At 38.1% G+C, this 17708-nt stretch overlaps 1 protein-coding gene across 2 annotated transcripts in view; it reads left to right on the forward strand.

The window, feature by feature from the left end:
- Nucleotides 1-17708, forward strand: part of LOC124165233 (piwi-like protein Ago3) — a 48562-nt gene that overhangs the window by 21112 nt on the left and 9742 nt on the right. For both annotated transcript variants that reach the window (XM_046542540.1, XM_046542539.1), the window contains exons 10-13: nucleotides 7757-7858; nucleotides 10147-10312; nucleotides 12866-13041; nucleotides 17037-17222. In XM_046542540.1, the coding sequence (XP_046398496.1) occupies nucleotides 7757-7858; nucleotides 10147-10312; nucleotides 12866-13041; nucleotides 17037-17222 (630 nt within the window). The remainder of the gene's footprint in view (nucleotides 1-7756; nucleotides 7859-10146; nucleotides 10313-12865; nucleotides 13042-17036; nucleotides 17223-17708) is intronic.

Consider the following 17708-nt stretch of genomic DNA (forward strand, 5'->3'; position numbering starts at 1 on the left):
TTTTAAAAAAAGAATTGGCCAAATTGGTCCAGGCGTTGTTGAGTTATGCGCTTACCAACACATTTTGCGATTCATTTTTATATATAAGATCAAGAACGTTGATGGCTGTGTAATATTCGAATTTCTTAGTCGTTGATAGAGAATTATGTGGCATAACCTTTTCTGTTTCAACTTTTTGAATTTCTATTTGAAGGATCCGACGAGGAATCTATCTTTCAAATCAAAGACGAGGTGGGAATTTAAAACAAATAAAGATGTAAATTTCATATATTGAAATTAACACTAAGAGGACGGGAGTTTCGCCCCACCTGGACGGCTAGTGTTCATTTGATCACAAATTCCTTTTATCGAATTCAATGCCGTTTTTCTACCCATTGACGGTGTTATTGTAATATTGTTACATTCCATTTTTTAAAAACTTATCTAAGCATTAACAATGGTATTTCTGTTGAAAACAACACGTAATTATTATTTCTGAAAATAATGAGTTATATTATGTTCAGTTGTCATGAGTCTCGAAGTAAATTCGCTCAAATTTCAAAATTATATTGTTTTAAATGAAAAAAAGGACCTGCTCTAACCATTTATCTATATATAAAAAATGATTTTTCATTCATTGAAACTAAAATGTATAAAATATTTCGAAGCATAATTTTTCAGACACGTTTTTATTTTTTCGGCGCAATTTCCGGGAAATATATTTTTGCGTTGAAACAAACAGAGGAGGAGTAATACAGAGAAGGAGACGACATTCCAAGTGCATACAAAAATTGGGTTTAGACGACAACTTCCGAAGTGCTTTTCACCCGAACCCGACCCGGGTGCTGATCCCTATCTTCTAGGAACTTGCGCTAATGCTTCTTACCCGTTCCAGGAGGGAATACCGAAGTTAGGAAACAATAGAATTTTACATCCTTCGCTCTTCCTCTGCCCTCCCTAAAAGAAACAACGGTTTTCACCAGGTAAATGGTGGGGGGACAGAAAACCAGGCAAAATAAAAAATATTTTGAAATTATTATCATTTAATACTTAAATTTTACATAAAATAAGTATAAATGTGATATTTAATACATTAAATCATTTAATACATACATATTACATACATAATACTAACAATGAACATTTCTATGGAATTCTTGAAAACATGGCTTAAAGCACAGGGGTGGGCATCCCTCACAGGCGGGGCAAAAATATGCCGTATCCTTCCTGAACCCTCTAGACTTACAGAACGTGCAGCGTCGTTGAGGGACACGTTTTCGTTTTTGGTCGATGTCATGTGTCTCCGGAAAGTGCTTAGACAATCCAAGGACCCTGGAGGATAGGCTGGGAGAGGAACGAGGAATAGGTTCGGAATATGACGGACTGAGGAGTGTTCTAATTACAGATAAGCGGAAATCATGGAGAGGAAATTTAGGGTGGGTTTTACGGAACAGGAAAAAGCTATTCACTAAAACGAGGTGAAGTATGTGGATGCCCAGTTTTTTATACCACTTCAGTGTCTTGCGCTCAATGGGATAATATGACATCATTTGATCATGGAGATCGATGCCACTCATTGACTCGTTGTACCGAGCAATGGCCTCCGGTTTGGAAGTGACGCCACCTCCACGCCGGCGACGGACATCGATCAGCTCACTCCCAAATTCAGAGCTGATCATCAGTACATCCCGCTTATCCTTCCACTTCATCACGCAGACACCTTCGGAACTGAATGCATCCACTACTTCACCACGTTTTAGTTTTTTAGAAAGAACGTGAGGTGGATTCCCCTTCCGATTAGATCTAAGAGTTCCCGTACAATAGGTACTCCGCTCTAGCAAGCGGTGGGTCAAGTCAACGCTGTTGTAATAGTTATCCATGAAGAGGGATCGCCCAGAATCTAATCTCCCCTCCATCAATTTCCATACAACATTGTCAACATGACCCGGCCCGCCCACATCAGAATCGGAGGACCCAGTGTAAACGAGAAATCTTAGAACTAATCCGGAAGGTTCAGTGAGCATGTAAAGTTTAATCCCATACCTATGTCGCTTACCTTTCATATACATACGAAAGATAAGACGACCTCTCCAGAGAACCATGGATTCATCTACGCACAGTCTTTGAGTCGGGGTCACAATATCGTCCATTGTTCTATGGAAAATGTCAATAAGGGGCCTTATTTTGTAGAGTCGATCAGACGGTTGCGGCTCATCACGACCAGGATTACTCGCAAAATGCAGAGCTTGCATGATCGCGGCGAACCTGTCCCTGCTAATGCATTTCCTAAAGCAAGGATAATTGAAAAGGGGGTCTACACTCCAATAGTCGGATATTCTACTCAATGGGCATGTGCCCATGTGGTAGAGAACCCCCAAAAACGTTAAAAATTCCACCGATGTGAGCGGCTTCCACTTCAATATTCTTGCTCTGGGAAATACATTAGCAGAAATTAAAACGTCTGCTTGTCTATTTGTCTCCGTCACTATCAAGTCCACCATGTCATCTGTCATGAGGAGGTCAAAATATTTACGGGGATCGTTTCCTGAGTCTTGCGTATTGAGGCCAGGGGTGTCAGTGAAGGGGAATTGTGGGTGGGTTGGTCTTTTGTCCGTCCAAGTGTAAGTCCTTGTCGCAGTTCTCGTCGTAAGGGGAGGGGACTGAGAGCCTAGAGGGCCAGGAGGGGAAGGAGAAGCATATGTTGAGGGATCACCCACCCTGCCTTCTTCTTCATCCTCCGAGGATCCCCACTCCGTTTCCCCGAAGGAGGAATCTTCACTTTCCTCGTCCATTGAAAGAAGTTCCGCCATCTCCTCTGCGGAAAGGATCCTCCCGAATCTTCTTTCTTCCTCCGTTCTCTTCCTTTTTGGGGGTGGAAATGACCGCGAGGCCGATGGCTGCGGACTTGGGGGACGAGAAGGGGTGTCAGGGGGCTGGCGGCTTTCACCAGAACTCGAAGGGCTGGGGTTACTGCTGGAGGTTGGAAGGGGAGGTTTTGAGGGGAGTTGGGTGGTTTTCTCCGGCTTTGACTGGCTTTTGACCGCCCGCATCCCTTTCTTCGGGACCCCTTTCCCCGGTAGTCCCTTCCCTTTGCGGTCCATTTCTCCTTGTTACCCCCGCGTTTCCTTTCTGAAAACAAGAATGTTTACAAGTACGTGTTTATATGAATGTATAACAAGAAAAAACATCGCATAGCAATGAAATAATTGAGTAATGTTTATGATATCACGTACCTTACTGCCAAAGCACTTGTATCGGAAGTTAGCAGGAAACTTCTGTAAATTTTCGCTTCCACTTGTTTGCTATATACAGGAGAAAAAGAAACAATATCAGCAGACAAAATTGAAGCAAATCAATAATAGTACTTTTATTAAAATTACAATAACAACAAGCGCAAATGATGATAAATATTTATCGAATGTCATAAAGGAAATATTCAAGTTACAAGTGACTAGAGTAAAATACTGCAAATTATCACCTATTGAAGACAAACTAGTAAAAAAACGTAAAATATTTGCTAATAGCATATTCCTGGTAAAATAAAATGCAGCAATGTAATTACACGGTCCGGAATGCATTGTAATGCTTAGCCTCAATCTAAACTAGAATCATGAGTATCTGTCCAAAACGGAAATTTTTTTCACATAATGTAACAATTTTACTGAACGACTTTACTTCTCTGCTTTAAAATACAATTAAAGAAAACAACTTTACATTCACGAAGTTATTTTGTAAACGCAATTACAAAACTTTATCACAAGCGATATATCTACAAAAAACATTATAAAAAAATAAAAAAACACCGATGAAATCGTAATATGGGTACGAGGAGAAAGGGGGGGGGGGAGGAAATCGCAAATAAAAAAATGCAAAACTTTCAACTAATGATTTTTACCACATACGAAAGTTGTTTTACGTTAAAAAGGGGTCGGTACACATTAAAACCACAAAAGGAGAGTGATAATTAACAAAAAAAAAGTGTAACTTACCACCGAAAAGAAACAGCTGTAGTAACCTTCCTGGAGATGAGTCGCTCCGGCTACTGACGATGCACTCGCTCTGAGGGCTATTGAACGACTGACAAGCGAAACGGAAGCGCTATGGGTCGGCGTCTCTCGTATATGGCCTTGGAAAGGGAGAGCGGACTTGGACGACGATCGTCGTCCGGCGTCACTGGATAGCACCCGGCGGACGACGATCGTCGTCAGTCAGCGTTGAACGTGTTAAAAGAACATATTGTAATGGTAATTTTTTCATCACTTAATTCATCCCAGAATGTTTAATTTAAATTCTGTGATATATAATTATTTGCTTTAAATTTTGAGAAGACTTTTTGAGAGTTAAGGTTGATACATATTGTTTTTAATTAAATGTTAAATGGATTTTAAGTCAAATATTTTTGTTTCGTTTGTCCAAAGATTAAAATATTTTTACTTTAGAAGATTTTTTTAAGTTTATGGAGTTAATGGAAAATGTTTATCCGTTTTGCTCATTTATCAGTATTTACTTATTTATCGTCCTGTGTTAAAGGATCTCTTTCAGAAGACTGATATTTTGTATGATCTACCTCACTGAGAGTTCAGTACTAATAAAGAATTTTTTGGTATCATAATTAAAGGTAAATTTAGAACATGATTCTTATGAAAAATAGAACATTTAACTATATTTAAAGGGGTTATTTTTCATTAAATTGTGCCTAACCTCGATTTTACACTTTCCTGCGATTTATACTTTTTTTCCTTGTCCCCCTCAAAAGTGTAAAAGAGGGGTTTTACTGTATTGCTATTGTGACCAAATTGTCTTCTTTTAGATTTTTTCTCTTCTCTGTTAACACAGTGCAGGAAAAAAATCTTTCTTAGTCCATAATGAAAGATGATTTGCAATTTTCTGAGTCCACATTTGCAGAGGGGATCCAGATTGCTTAAAGGCACTTAGATGCAAATGATATCTCAGACAATTTGAGCTCCTGATTTGCTCTAATTATATCCACTGAACCCCGGGAATTTTGCATTGTGGTATTTTCTGTAATTCTCCCAACCCCACCATCTACTTCTCTGTCTCCTTTAATTCGAGGCCATGAATTTTTTGTCTTTAAGTCAGGGTTCACGTCTGTAGTCGAAACTTCATGGGGATCAAAAACTTAGATCTTTTCAAATACCTGTTTTCCTGTTTAGGTATTCTACCATCAGAGAACTAAGTTTGGTTGATGCCTTTTTAGCCATCTGCACAGGAATTGACTTTACAGCAGCTGCTTTAGAGGCTGTCATGTTTTGCACATGTAATTAGTAGTTTTATCGAAAAAAGTTCTCTTATAAATATTCTGGAGACTCATTTATAACCTCCTTAACTCTTTCGAGACAGTGGAGTTCTCTCCTTAGCATGACTTGAGGACTGAGCTCCATGAGACTCTTTGGTTCCCTCTGTATGGAGCATTTATGTTGGACATTGTATGTTGTTTAGAAAGGTCTTGCGGATATTCACACACTCTCAACACCAACCTTTTTCGATCCTTCCTAGGGGGTACTTTGCATTACCTTGGACTCCTGAGGGTAGTTGGTCTCCCTCCTTTCGCAGTTTATAACCCAACTAGCGGCATTGGTTTGCTGTCAACTCATGCTTTGTTTATATGAATTAGCTATATGGATGATTGTTGGTTGCACGTAAATTGCAGACTTCCAATTGAATTCCTCGTTTTATTCTGAGAATTTTCAGATTTTGGACTTAGGTCTATTTTCAGTATTAACGGATTTCATGCATAAACAATTTCCATGTTGATTTTTATACTGAAATCGAGATATTAGTTAATATTAATGATAGAATTTTGTTTAAATATTTTAACGCTGCTCAAAAGACAGAATTCAATTATTAGTTAATATTTTATAGAAAGAAGCATGTATTTATTTCGCAAACTAAATGAATGAACAATTGTATGACTGGGTCCCTTACCACAAAGAGGGGTATATAAGATGAGGGGTCCGGGTACCTGTTCCCGAATTTCGAGAGTACGGCCTAAGTCCCACTAGTTAGGTCCCGAAACTAATACTTTGCGAACTCACGACTGTCATAAAAGGGGGAGAGTAAGGAAATGTATATTTTAGGCATTCCTTCTCCTGCGTAGAAAAATCTCCGTCAAAAATTTGCGGCTTTTGTCTCCCGGGTCAAGAAACGTCCTGCCGCATATTTTCGTCGTTAGTTGCAAAAGGGTTAACTCTCTATAGAATGTGTGTGCTTTAGGATAGTTGGAACCTTCCAGTAATTTGAGTGAGTCAACCAGCAGATTCCCATGGCACTTAGGCTACTTTTTAGGCATCGTGTGAACGCGGATTAGACATCCTTGTGACAAACAAGTCGCCTTATTTCCTCGAACGTGCTTCTTTGTGGAAATCATGAATTTTTTTCTCTGCATTGGACGCTCACCGACGCGATGAATTTCTGCAGGCCACCATTCATGGCACAGCGCCAGAAATCCAGTGAGTTGTCTTGTTGGAAAGTTGCCTGAATTTCACGGCGCTTTGCTGGGACCAAAAAAAATCTGCGTATTTGTGAGCTCATCGTATAACTGAGGGCCGTATAACCTAGGTTCTACTGTAATTTTTAATAAAAATTCCAAAGGTTCCGAAATCTTGCAATTTTGGTAGGAAAGTACTTGCTCAGTCACACAAGTGTGTAGCAAAAGGCAATTTTCTGCAGGCAGTAATACTATAACATGGAGACATCAAAACCTGTTGGCTGAGCATGTAGAATAATTGGTTTTTCTGCTTGAGAATTTGAAAAGGCCAATTAATACATGATTCATATACGTAGTATGTAATCTTTATTACAGCTGTGAAAATGACTATACTCAGGGCTCTCCCTTGTAGTTTGGATACATATATGACTTAAATGGTCGACGTTGGTTTTTCGTTTTATAGCTATCAAGTGGCAAACTGGTATCCATAATTTTTTTAAACGTATTATGCAACCAAATTGAAGTTGAGAATTTTGCATCCAATTGTAAGACAAACCCTCTTTCTGCAGGAGATGGCAGGGAGAAAACCTTGTCTTAGATTCGTGCAAATACAGTTTTTGATGAAATTTGACGTATTATGATAATATTGTATGACTTCAATAATTACCTCTCTCCTCCTGATAATTTTCTGGGTTTGCTCCTTTCAAATGGAAACGGATGGATCACTTTTTATTTTTACTTTTTCTGCTGTTGGAAAGCTTCTTTTTGTGTAACAAATACATACGTAGGTAACAGTTTCACAGTTCATTGCTTGTGTAAGATAACGCTTCCAATACATTACATGTTAAGCAAGTATGTAGTGAAATGGTCCTATTAGAATACATTATTCAGAACTGTTAAGGCCAGAGCCCATCAGTAAGCTCATGGAGAATGATCTACATTTATGATCCCTTGGTCACTAAATGTGCTAAAATATTAAACCATTGTTACTTTTCTCCTAGAGGTGTAGACAAAAGTGGGGGGGACTAAGTTCAGAGATGCATGGTAAATCTTAGTTCTGATTTAAAAAAATAGATTTTTTAGATAATGCTTTCTTTTTTGTGAATATCCTGTTCCAATTTATTTGAAAGTAATAGTCGTTGATAAATTTAAATTTAATTTCCCACCACTGTTTTATAGAACCCTTATGATAGAATCCAATAAAGAAAGCCTTCATTTTCTGCACTATGTGGGCAAGTGTTCTAATTGCTTTGTAGTTATCCCAGAGAATAGTGTTTCCAATGTTATTTAATGGATAAGATTGTTTGTTAATGCATTTATCTATTCCAGGTGTCTTTCTTAGACTATTATAATCATCAATATGGGATAAAGATCAGAGATGAAAAACAGCCTTTGCTGGTGTCAAGAGTGAAAAGACTACAAGGAGAACAGGTCAGTCAATTTATGTAACTTATTCCTATCTCATGTGAGCTTCATTGAAAGTGTCTTAAGTTATTTTTTAAGGACAAAAATTTTCATGGCGCAGCCATATGTTTATGCTTCACCCTCTGCAGTATGTTCTGCGTAAGACGTACGTGATAGCATCAGTTCCGAACTTTACCTCGCACAAGTGGTTCTGTAATTTCCAGGGTGGGTTGACTTCAAACTAGCGAGTGTTCTCCGTGTGGGTTTAATAAAGTAAGGTTTCATTTTTATTAGTTTTATTTTTATCTGTCTTCGGACCATCGCCCTTCCAAAGAAACAAGTGAGTACTTTAAAAGATGGACTGAAAATAATTGATATGAAGAAAAGCATCCGGGATAGAAGTGCGTGAATGTTGGAGAACGCCTCGGGCGCTCCGCCAGCACATGACTGTAGGGGTGGGGGTAGAGCGAGCTACCAGGTGAAAACAATAAGTGAGATAAGCCATGAAGTCGAGGCTCAGGCAGGCGTGCCGATGACGATTAATGCAACATTGTTCACGCTGTACACATTGCCAAAATTTCATAAAAAATATATTTATTAGACAGGAACATTACAAATAATTAACTATTTTTGGCCTATATGATCCATCTCACAACCAATCACTATGCCGGCGAAAGCAGTAGTTTTAGGCATAACATGCACATTGCTCTCTTGAATACATGTACTGGAAATGGCGTTTCATGGATTTTTACATCAGAGAGAAATCCATAATAGCAGGGTAAATGCCGAGTGGAGAGCAAACATTTTTAGCGAGGTGGCGTGTTCCTTTTGGATATTTGAAAGATATTATTCGAATCAACAATATGACCTAAGTGTCTTGATAAAGTACTAGTATTCCTGTAATTGGCTAAAACCTTGCTTGAATCCTTTAACGAATATCATAATTACGCGCCAAAATCCTGCATTTCCTGGGACATTGGCAACCTATCCAAACATTCCAGCATCAATCGTTTTCCCGCATACATCGTTTTTTATCGCCCATCCTCCTGAAAAAAGATAGATCGAGGTTCCACTGTATTGCGGTGCAGCCAACAGTAGCCTCCTGCCCTGCCACAGTTTTTTCCTGGAATATCAAAAACATGGCATAGCTGTTTAGGACACACTTTATTCACCACCAATTTTATGAATTAATTAAAATTGTTACGAATTTAAGTAAGACCTTCTCTCCGTGAGTGCTTACAATATGCTAAACATTGAAATAATTATTAGCTAACAGCCACACGAACCACATTGTTTTGCGAGTCAAATATTTCCGGACATGGCCTTAAAAATGGGACTCCAACAGGGTAATGAGATCGAATACACAAAGTTACTAATACCACCTCTAACTACTCTCTACCAATTATGAACCAAGTTGAAAATTTTCTCCTGGAATTGCTGAGGCACGACTTTCATTTTCCCCGGGTATCTTGAAATGAGTGAGATTAAAAAAATTGAGAATACCATGACTCTTCTGTTTACTGAGATTTTAGTGCTGATGACAGCACTACAGACTTATTAGCCAAGATAAGAAAATGAAATTGGGTGAATCCCTGGGGAGTTCAGCTTTAATAACTGTATGAGAATTTTAATGAATGTAATTATAAACATGTTAATGTCTCCTGTGAAATTCACTCGTTGTAAAAATTTTAGAATTGTAAGATATTTTTCATACTTATTAGTATAACAAGGTGTTTGTAAGGCGTGTGAAAACCTTTCACCATCGGAGCTGAAGAGATCTAAATAGAGGTCCCCTATTGTGGGCCCTTATTAGTGAAACCACGCTTTGCTATTCCTACAGAAATGAAAGAATATTAAATAATTAAGAATACTCCACAGGTTTTTCCCTAGATCATTGTCTACAGGGCCAATCTGCCACAGTCGTCCACTACCTACTCGCGGCTTGTGTTGTCAGCAAGAAAACCAATACAAACAACCAATCCGCTAGCCAATGCGTACTCACTCACAATTCTCATTGGTTTATAGGTGGTAGGCAACAATGCTATTTACAAGTCTTCTTACCCAAATCTTTTGTCTTAGTTTTTGCAATAGATTATTTGTGATGGAGCTCTCTCATTTTAGGATGTGAGATGCTCCGGGGAGCCTTGTCTCACAGCATTCAGAGCACATGTTATTTGCCGTGTTGTAGCGTCTACTGCACATAGATATTTTTAGATCAAATAACCTTTTTCCTATGCATTACGAAGACTTTCTTTCTTTTACGTTTTAATCACTGTATTCCATGTAAATTAATTCTTTCATTTTCGTAATTTCAGGAGGTCGAGACTGCAATCTGTTTAATACCAGAATTGTCCTTTATGACTGGATTAACTGATGAACAGAGGGCGGACTTCAGGCTAATGAAGTCAGTTGCTGTTTACACCAGAATAGCTCCAGAACAAAGGCATAGATCACTTTTGAATTTCGTTAAAAGTGTCAATGGTAAGCATTTTTGTTTTTGTTATACCTAAGTCTTAAGGTGTGCAATGTTTCAATTCTTACCCTTATTTAAATTATAGCCTCTCATTTTAAGTTGTTCTTGATTTTTAGAGCTGGCTCGGTATTCACAATTTAGAGGGGTATTCTGTGTTCACTCTCTAGGGCCAAATCTCCCTTGATACATCATCAGCTCCTACTTAAACCATTCTTCCCCTAAATGTACCATAGCTTATTAATCCTGACAGTGGTTGTTTTCAGCACTAAACTGCCCCAGCTAGCTGTATGTTAACAGTATCATCCCTAAACCCTTCATACAAAGAGGTCATCTGATTTTTTCCGCTGTGCACTTTGATAAAAGAATTTATGGTATAATGGATATGATGCAAGGTACACCAATACCTCGTATAACACAATTTCGATATGGCACAAATTCGATCCTCGGGAAAAAATCGCAACGCAGTGTAGCATAATCAAAAAACTTCAATGCTCTCATGATAAAACGTGAACTTCCGCGAAGTACACACAAAATTGCTATCATTTTACGCATATTAATAGTATTGCTTGCCTCAAATCTTCTTTTTGTATATATATTAATCGAAATCCATTGCTGTGCAATGGCCAAAAGCATTACTCGTCATTGGGTCCAGATAGCCGGACTACCGAAGTAATTTATCTCTTCTCCTTAACAGAATGACAATATAGTAAAATTTTGATTTTACGCATCCCTATCATGATGATTATGATTATCTTCCCAATGTTAAAACGCTCTCATATAAGCCTCATTAAGTAACTGCATGGGAAGTGGTGGGGGTTGTGCCACCATTCTTGTGCCAGAGCACATGGCAGGTCAGTCGGTGTCCAGCTGTGGTCGAGTGAAGGTGGTCCGAGGGCTAGTTGTTTTTCGGTCGCTTGCCAAATTGTGTGCTGCAATGGAAAATTCCTGCCAAGTGTGAATTAAGTGTTATTTGATTTTTCCCAGCTAAAAATATTTGGTGGCAGCTATATTTGGAGAACTTTGTGCTGTGTAAGGCCCTATGGTAATTAGTGAAGGATTTGTTCGGGAATGGGTGCATTATTTTAAATGGCTGAACAAATTTCCACGGCAAAGAAAGAAGTGGCAGACCATCTGTGGTTACCGATGAACTGGTTGAGAAAATCAAAATAAAAATTTATTACAACCGACATTTTACCGTCTCAGAACTTTCAGAAGAATATCCACAAATTTCCAGGGCTGTTTTGTGCAAAAAAGGGAGTGACAGGTTAGCCAATTAAAAGTTTTGTGCTCGATGGGTCTTGAAAGTTCTATCAGAGGATCACAAAAATCAATGAATGACCTGCACTCTGGACTTTCTGATGCATTATGACCTAGAAAGAGAATCCTTTCTGAACAGAATTGGGACCAGTGGTGCAGCAAGGGGGAGTTTTGGGGGATAAACCCCCCCCCCCCCCCAGAGCTCAGAGAAATTTCTAAGTTTCACCCATTTTACTTAATTTGATTGATTTTACTAATAGAATAGAGTAAGGATGAATAAAATATCCCTCAGAAAGCCGTAAAACTCACCATTTGGAATAATTTATCTTTAAAATTCCGCACTTTATTAATCTCGCACCTACCGGTTATCCTAGTGGGTATACCATACCCCACACACCTCGGTGATAGTTGCACCTAAACCCCACCCAGCCTTAATTCCTAGCTGCGCCCCTGATTGGGACAGTAGATGAAACTTGGAACAAGTATACGAATCCTGAGACTAAAGAAAGGTGGGGTCACAGGGCATTTTCACACAAACCAACAAAAGCCCAGCAAGATTTTTCTGGTGCAAAGCTCAGCTGGCAACTGTATTTTGGGATGCAAAAGGGATGCTGATGGTTGAATTCATGGAACGTACAGTGAGGAATAATGTAGATTCATAAACTGAAACACTGTAAAACCTACGACGGGCAATCCAAAACAAGTGCTGTGCTCATCTTTCATCTGGGATCATTTTCCTGCATGGCAACGCTCATCCCCACACTGCTCAGAAAGCCAATGACCTTCTGGGCCAGTTCAAATGGGATGCTTTTAGGAATCTACCATTAGGCCAGCGCTTATTTTTTCAAAATGATCCGAATTAAAAGTTTGTGGTATCAAAATGTGTGAAATTGTGAGAAAAAAATTATTAAAAAGTTTCAGGTTCATGCGATGTTGGATAGCTGTGCCTGAGGTGCGTAAAGGTGCCTATAGGGCCTATTTTGAATGTTGAGTTTTGGCCCGTATAAAACATTTTCGTAAGCAAACATATTTTAGAGATCTTGAGGCAAAAATGTCAACCGTTTAGTTGTATCTCGGTTCCTTCATGCCGAAACGCTGCCCCAAAGGTGCCCGCCGCACGCCCCTGCCTCCCTGCCGGCGCCCTGCGCGTTTCTTGATTCGCACGACAGTCCTCAGTCCACTTGTGTGTTTTATTTATTAAAAAAACTGTGAACTTCCGAACAGCCCTTGTATGGAAATATTATTTCAAAAATCATGATTTTGAACAGTCCTTGTATCAATCAGTGTAAAATTGATATTTTCAGAGACTCCAAAAGCAAAGGCTCTACTGGCTGACTGGGGTCTTTCACTGAGCCCTGAAACAATGGAGCTAAATGCTCGAGAACTGGATGTTGAAGATATAATAGTTGGAGGAGGTAGTCTCAGGAATACGAAGGCTGATTTTGGTATGGATATCTGCAAGAGAGAAGTTATTCATGCGGTAAGAACTTCAAATATCCTAATATCCTAGCCCTTCAACTGCATATTTTTTTCCTAACAAAAATACTTTTTTTGCTAGTCAATCTGGGAACAATCAAAAAAGAAGGATTGTATTTTTATATCAATGCAATTTTCTCAAACTTCCCAGTTATCGATTACTAATCAAGCTTCATTTTGCTACAAAGAATTATTTGGGCACTAATTATTAGGTTTAAGATTCTTTAAATAAACCATTGCTTATAGGAACAAGAAATTAATTTTCAATCGTAACTATCAATTCATAATGTTTTTTTAATTATTAAATCTCCTTTGACTTCGTGATGATTAGCCTCAACTATGGAAATGTGTACTATGATCTTTTTCCATTGAGCTTTGTCTTTTCCGGAGTTTCATTCTCCATTCCATGTTATATCCATGTTATTTTTTTTATCCTAAGATGTCTTCTTACATGATTTATGGATTGGATTGGCAAAACAAAGTAAAAACAACATGAAAAACCTAAAAGACTTTGGCATTGCCTGTTCCTAAAATTTCATGATAATTTTCATGCTAATTTCCCCAAGTTCCACACTACTTTTTTGTATGAATAATTTGATTATTATTTATTAGGGTTCCTAGGTTTTGGTAAATACAAACTCCACCATATACATGTATTGGAGAAAGTCGAAAAATTTAGTTACACCATTTATAACTCTAGAATGGCGGTACCGATTTTAATGATATTTGGTTTTTTGGATTCGTCTCAGCCCTGGATAACAGAATAACATTAAAAAATAGTAAAAGTTCATGAAAAAAATTGATCTTGATCTTAGGGTTACTTTGTTGGGGTTGGTAACACTGCAAAAGCTATCAAGTTGGTCAGAACTAGATGATTTGTTTTAACTAATTGAATCTGAGCTTTAATTAAAAAAATTTCAATAGTTGAAAAATTATTTGAAATATTAAAATCATTTAATTCGAGGTAAGCTCAGCTGGAATTGAGATATCAACAAACACGTCTCTACCGTGTTTGTGAACAATTCTCCAAGCAATTGTTGACTAACAGTAATGGCTGTGTACCTGTTGACGAATCAAGTGGATTGACTTCATTTCCTCGCAAGCTTTGCAATTTCGTAACATCAAAAGATGAGCTTATCAACAAAGTGTTCACGAATATGATTGGTAACCGCAAAAAGCACAAATGGTTGATTGAGCGTGCAATTTTGGCAGCTACGAGCAAAGATGTGGATGACTGAAACTTGTTATCAATCAGGATAAAATAGTTTGTTCTCTGCATTAATTCAAATCTGTTGACTGTGTAACAAAGAAAGACGAAGTCACCAACAAGCTATCTGAATATTTAAAGTCCTTAGATTTGTGTGGCTTACCTCGGCACAATTTACAGCTGAAGGTAGCCGTGGTGTTCACAATGCTTCAAAACCCAAACCAACCAAAACTATGAAATGGAACGCGTTTGGTGATTAAAAAACTGATAATCAATGTGATACACGCGACAATACTCAATGGAAAATTCAAAGATGAGGTAGTTCTCATTATGAGGATTCCCATGATTGCAACAGATACACCCTTTGAGTTAAAACAAATTCAATTTTCGAGTCATGTTGCGTTCAAGATGACGATTATCAAATCACATGGTGAGTGTTTGTGCTGTATGTATAGAAACGCCATGTTTTTCTCATTGTCAAATGTATGTTGCATGTTCACATGTTGGTAAACCATCTGCTTTGTTTGTTCTTCCGCCTGACTACATAACAAAAACTGTTGTATATCAGAAGGTACTTGACACAAGTGAATAAAGCTGAATGTGTGGGGTAGACATTATTACAGATACATTTACGCATCGGACACTGCGGCAGGTTTACGAGGTGCACTTTTCTGAACCAAGTTATATCTGGCACGCTGCAAGTCATGACATAGTAATGTTGCTTTTAGGAACTATTTTCACGAGATATTGAGAGTCAGTCAAGCATTGGGCTAGCATTGCATGAACTTTGCCCAAGAACGGGGAAAGACTTGGGCCTAAAAACATTTTTTTACTGTTAAAAATGCAAATAGGTGAGCAACTGACTGCATAAAATTTCGACTTTATTAACTGCTTTTTAAAACCACAGTTTCCAACATTTCTTGAGTTAAGACGTAAAAATTATAAAATTCATTAAAATAAATGTGTATATGCGTGACCCGGTCTAACCTATGTAGATTGAAAAAAGAAAATATGTTTGTAAGGAGCTATTTTAATGCTTTATTTGTTGTTTCATTGAATTTTTTTCTTAATTTATTTAAATAAATCAAAAATCATTAAAATCAGTACAGCCTCTCTTGATTTATAAATAGAGCAATTGTTATGTTCATTGATAATTAGGCGGTACAACATTCGCTGGGTCAGCTGTCTAAAAAATTGGTATAAAGATCCAGCTGTCAGTGAAGGTGGTAAATAAAATCATGAAACCTTTTTCATGTACAAAATGAAAATTTTAATGATCCAAATGCACCTATGGTGGTTGAGGATAAGTCTGTAAAAGCAGAAGTAAGGCTCCTGGGCCATATCTCGATGGGAAGGGGTTGTAGTTCAGGGGTAGTTTGGATTGAGATGCACAATATCATACTTTTTAAAGATATGGGTCAAAAATGTAATTAATGCGACACTCAAGGTAATTTTTTCATATTTTTCGCAGACATGGTAATTTTTCAGTTCCAAAAAACTTGATTTCATGGTTTTTACGAGGGTTGTACCAAAAGTAAGGTTCCCATGTTTTTTACAAATACAAAGCTTTGTTTATTGATATTATTTTTCACATCGTTGAAAAGCTTACACTTTTTCCTATTTTTCAACGTTTTCTCCCTTTTTTTTCGACACACTTTTAAAGATAGTGCTCCAGCTTTTATATCCCTAAGGCGACGAAGTCTCACGCCAACCCGTTGAGGAAGTGTGTGACATCTGCTCGGACTTCATCGTCGCTCTTGAAGCGTTTGCCACCTAAGAGTTTTGTTTCGGGGATATAATGAAATACCCATGCTTCATCATCTCCGGTGACGATAGAGACCAGCAACTTCTCCTTGTTGTCCCCCCTTTAAATTGTCGAAGAAATTTGTGAGTAATGTCAAGGCATTGCTCCAAGAATCCGTCAGTCAGCATGCAAGGGACCCAGCAAGCTCACATCTTGCGATAAACCAACGTTTATTTTTAATTTCTTTCAATTGTGCCGTAAGAAGCTTCAGGAATGCGTTCAACAAATTCACGGACAGTGACCCTCTGATCTTTGAGCAGCTCACTGTGGATCTTCTGGGCAATCCAAAACCGGCGGTCTTCCTCTCCGTTCTTCATCGTTAACTTCCGTGTGACCCTCAGTAAAAGCCCTGCAACATTAGCGGATGTGCTAAACGGACATGCACTCATCACCATAAAGTTCAGTCAGTTGCTGATGAATCTCCAATGGGAGTAACTTCCTTGCAAAAATAAATTGGATTGCTGCTCGATCCTCACACTTGGTGGGAACGGGTATCATCACTTTCATTGTTGACGGTTGCTAAGCCAATAATGAGCTATAAAGTGAATCGCAGACTGGCGGACTCGAGAGTAGGGAAACCACTGTGCATGGCAATGTTGTGGGATTTAGCCTAGCACTTTCGCTCAACATTGTAGCTCATCGGGAATCTTACTTTTGGTACAACCCTCGTAATACTTGGGTTTATCAGTTCCTTAGCCAGATTTTAGCATCCGAGTATGAACTTCACTGTGATCTTTTGGAAATCAGGAAAACACACATATAAAGTCAATAGAATCCTGTGCTGAGTGCTCCCTACTTATGTTGTATTGCTTATATTTTCTATAATCTGGCCTTAATGTGGAGTTTCCAGGTTATTAATATTTCAAAATAGACCAAAATTCTCCATTCAAGTGAGAGCTAAAACATATCATATTGTCACACTTAGTGGAAAGTTTCTTATTAGCATGATTTTCTCTGTGAAAATAATGATTTAATTTTTCTTTTCCAGATTCATCTTGAAAATTGGGTCCTGCTGCATGTACAAAATCAAACTGATACAGCAAATGAGTTTGTTCGGCTTTCTAAAAGATTTGGTCCTACAATGGGCATTCAAGTCCATGAACCTAGGAGGATAGGTCTTCAGAATGATAGAATTGATACTTACGTTTCAGCATTAAAAAAGGAAGGAAGCGATGTAAGTAATTTCTTTGTGAGAATATATCTTGCAGGGAAAGGTTTTCATAATTGTTAGTAGTAAAATATTTTATTTGAAAGTTCATGAAGTCTACAGGAAGAATTGAATTTAATGGCTACACCTTAATCTGGGTTCAAAATTTCTGATCATAAGTAATTGCTATTTGAGCAATGTAATGACAGAATTCTGAATTTCATAGTAGGATATTAAATTTTATTCTGCTGTTCTTTTTTCCACTTCACCTTCCTATGCATGGATGGTTTCCCTGATCCTCATGCTAAATATCCATGTGAGAGCATGCAGATCAGTATGTTGATGTGAACTCCTTTTGAGTACCAATATAAAATAAGAAATCATCCAGTACTTGCTACAGTTTGTGAGACACCCACCAAAAGGAGAGGTTACTGGGGAACTGTCAATTGACCTACAGTGAGTCCTCGTTCTACGTCACCCCGTTTAACGTCATTTCGCGATAACGTCACGAAA

This window comes from Ischnura elegans, chromosome 9, assembly GCF_921293095.1.
Source record: "Ischnura elegans chromosome 9, ioIscEleg1.1, whole genome shotgun sequence".
NCBI lineage: Eukaryota > Metazoa > Arthropoda > Insecta > Odonata > Coenagrionidae > Ischnura > Ischnura elegans.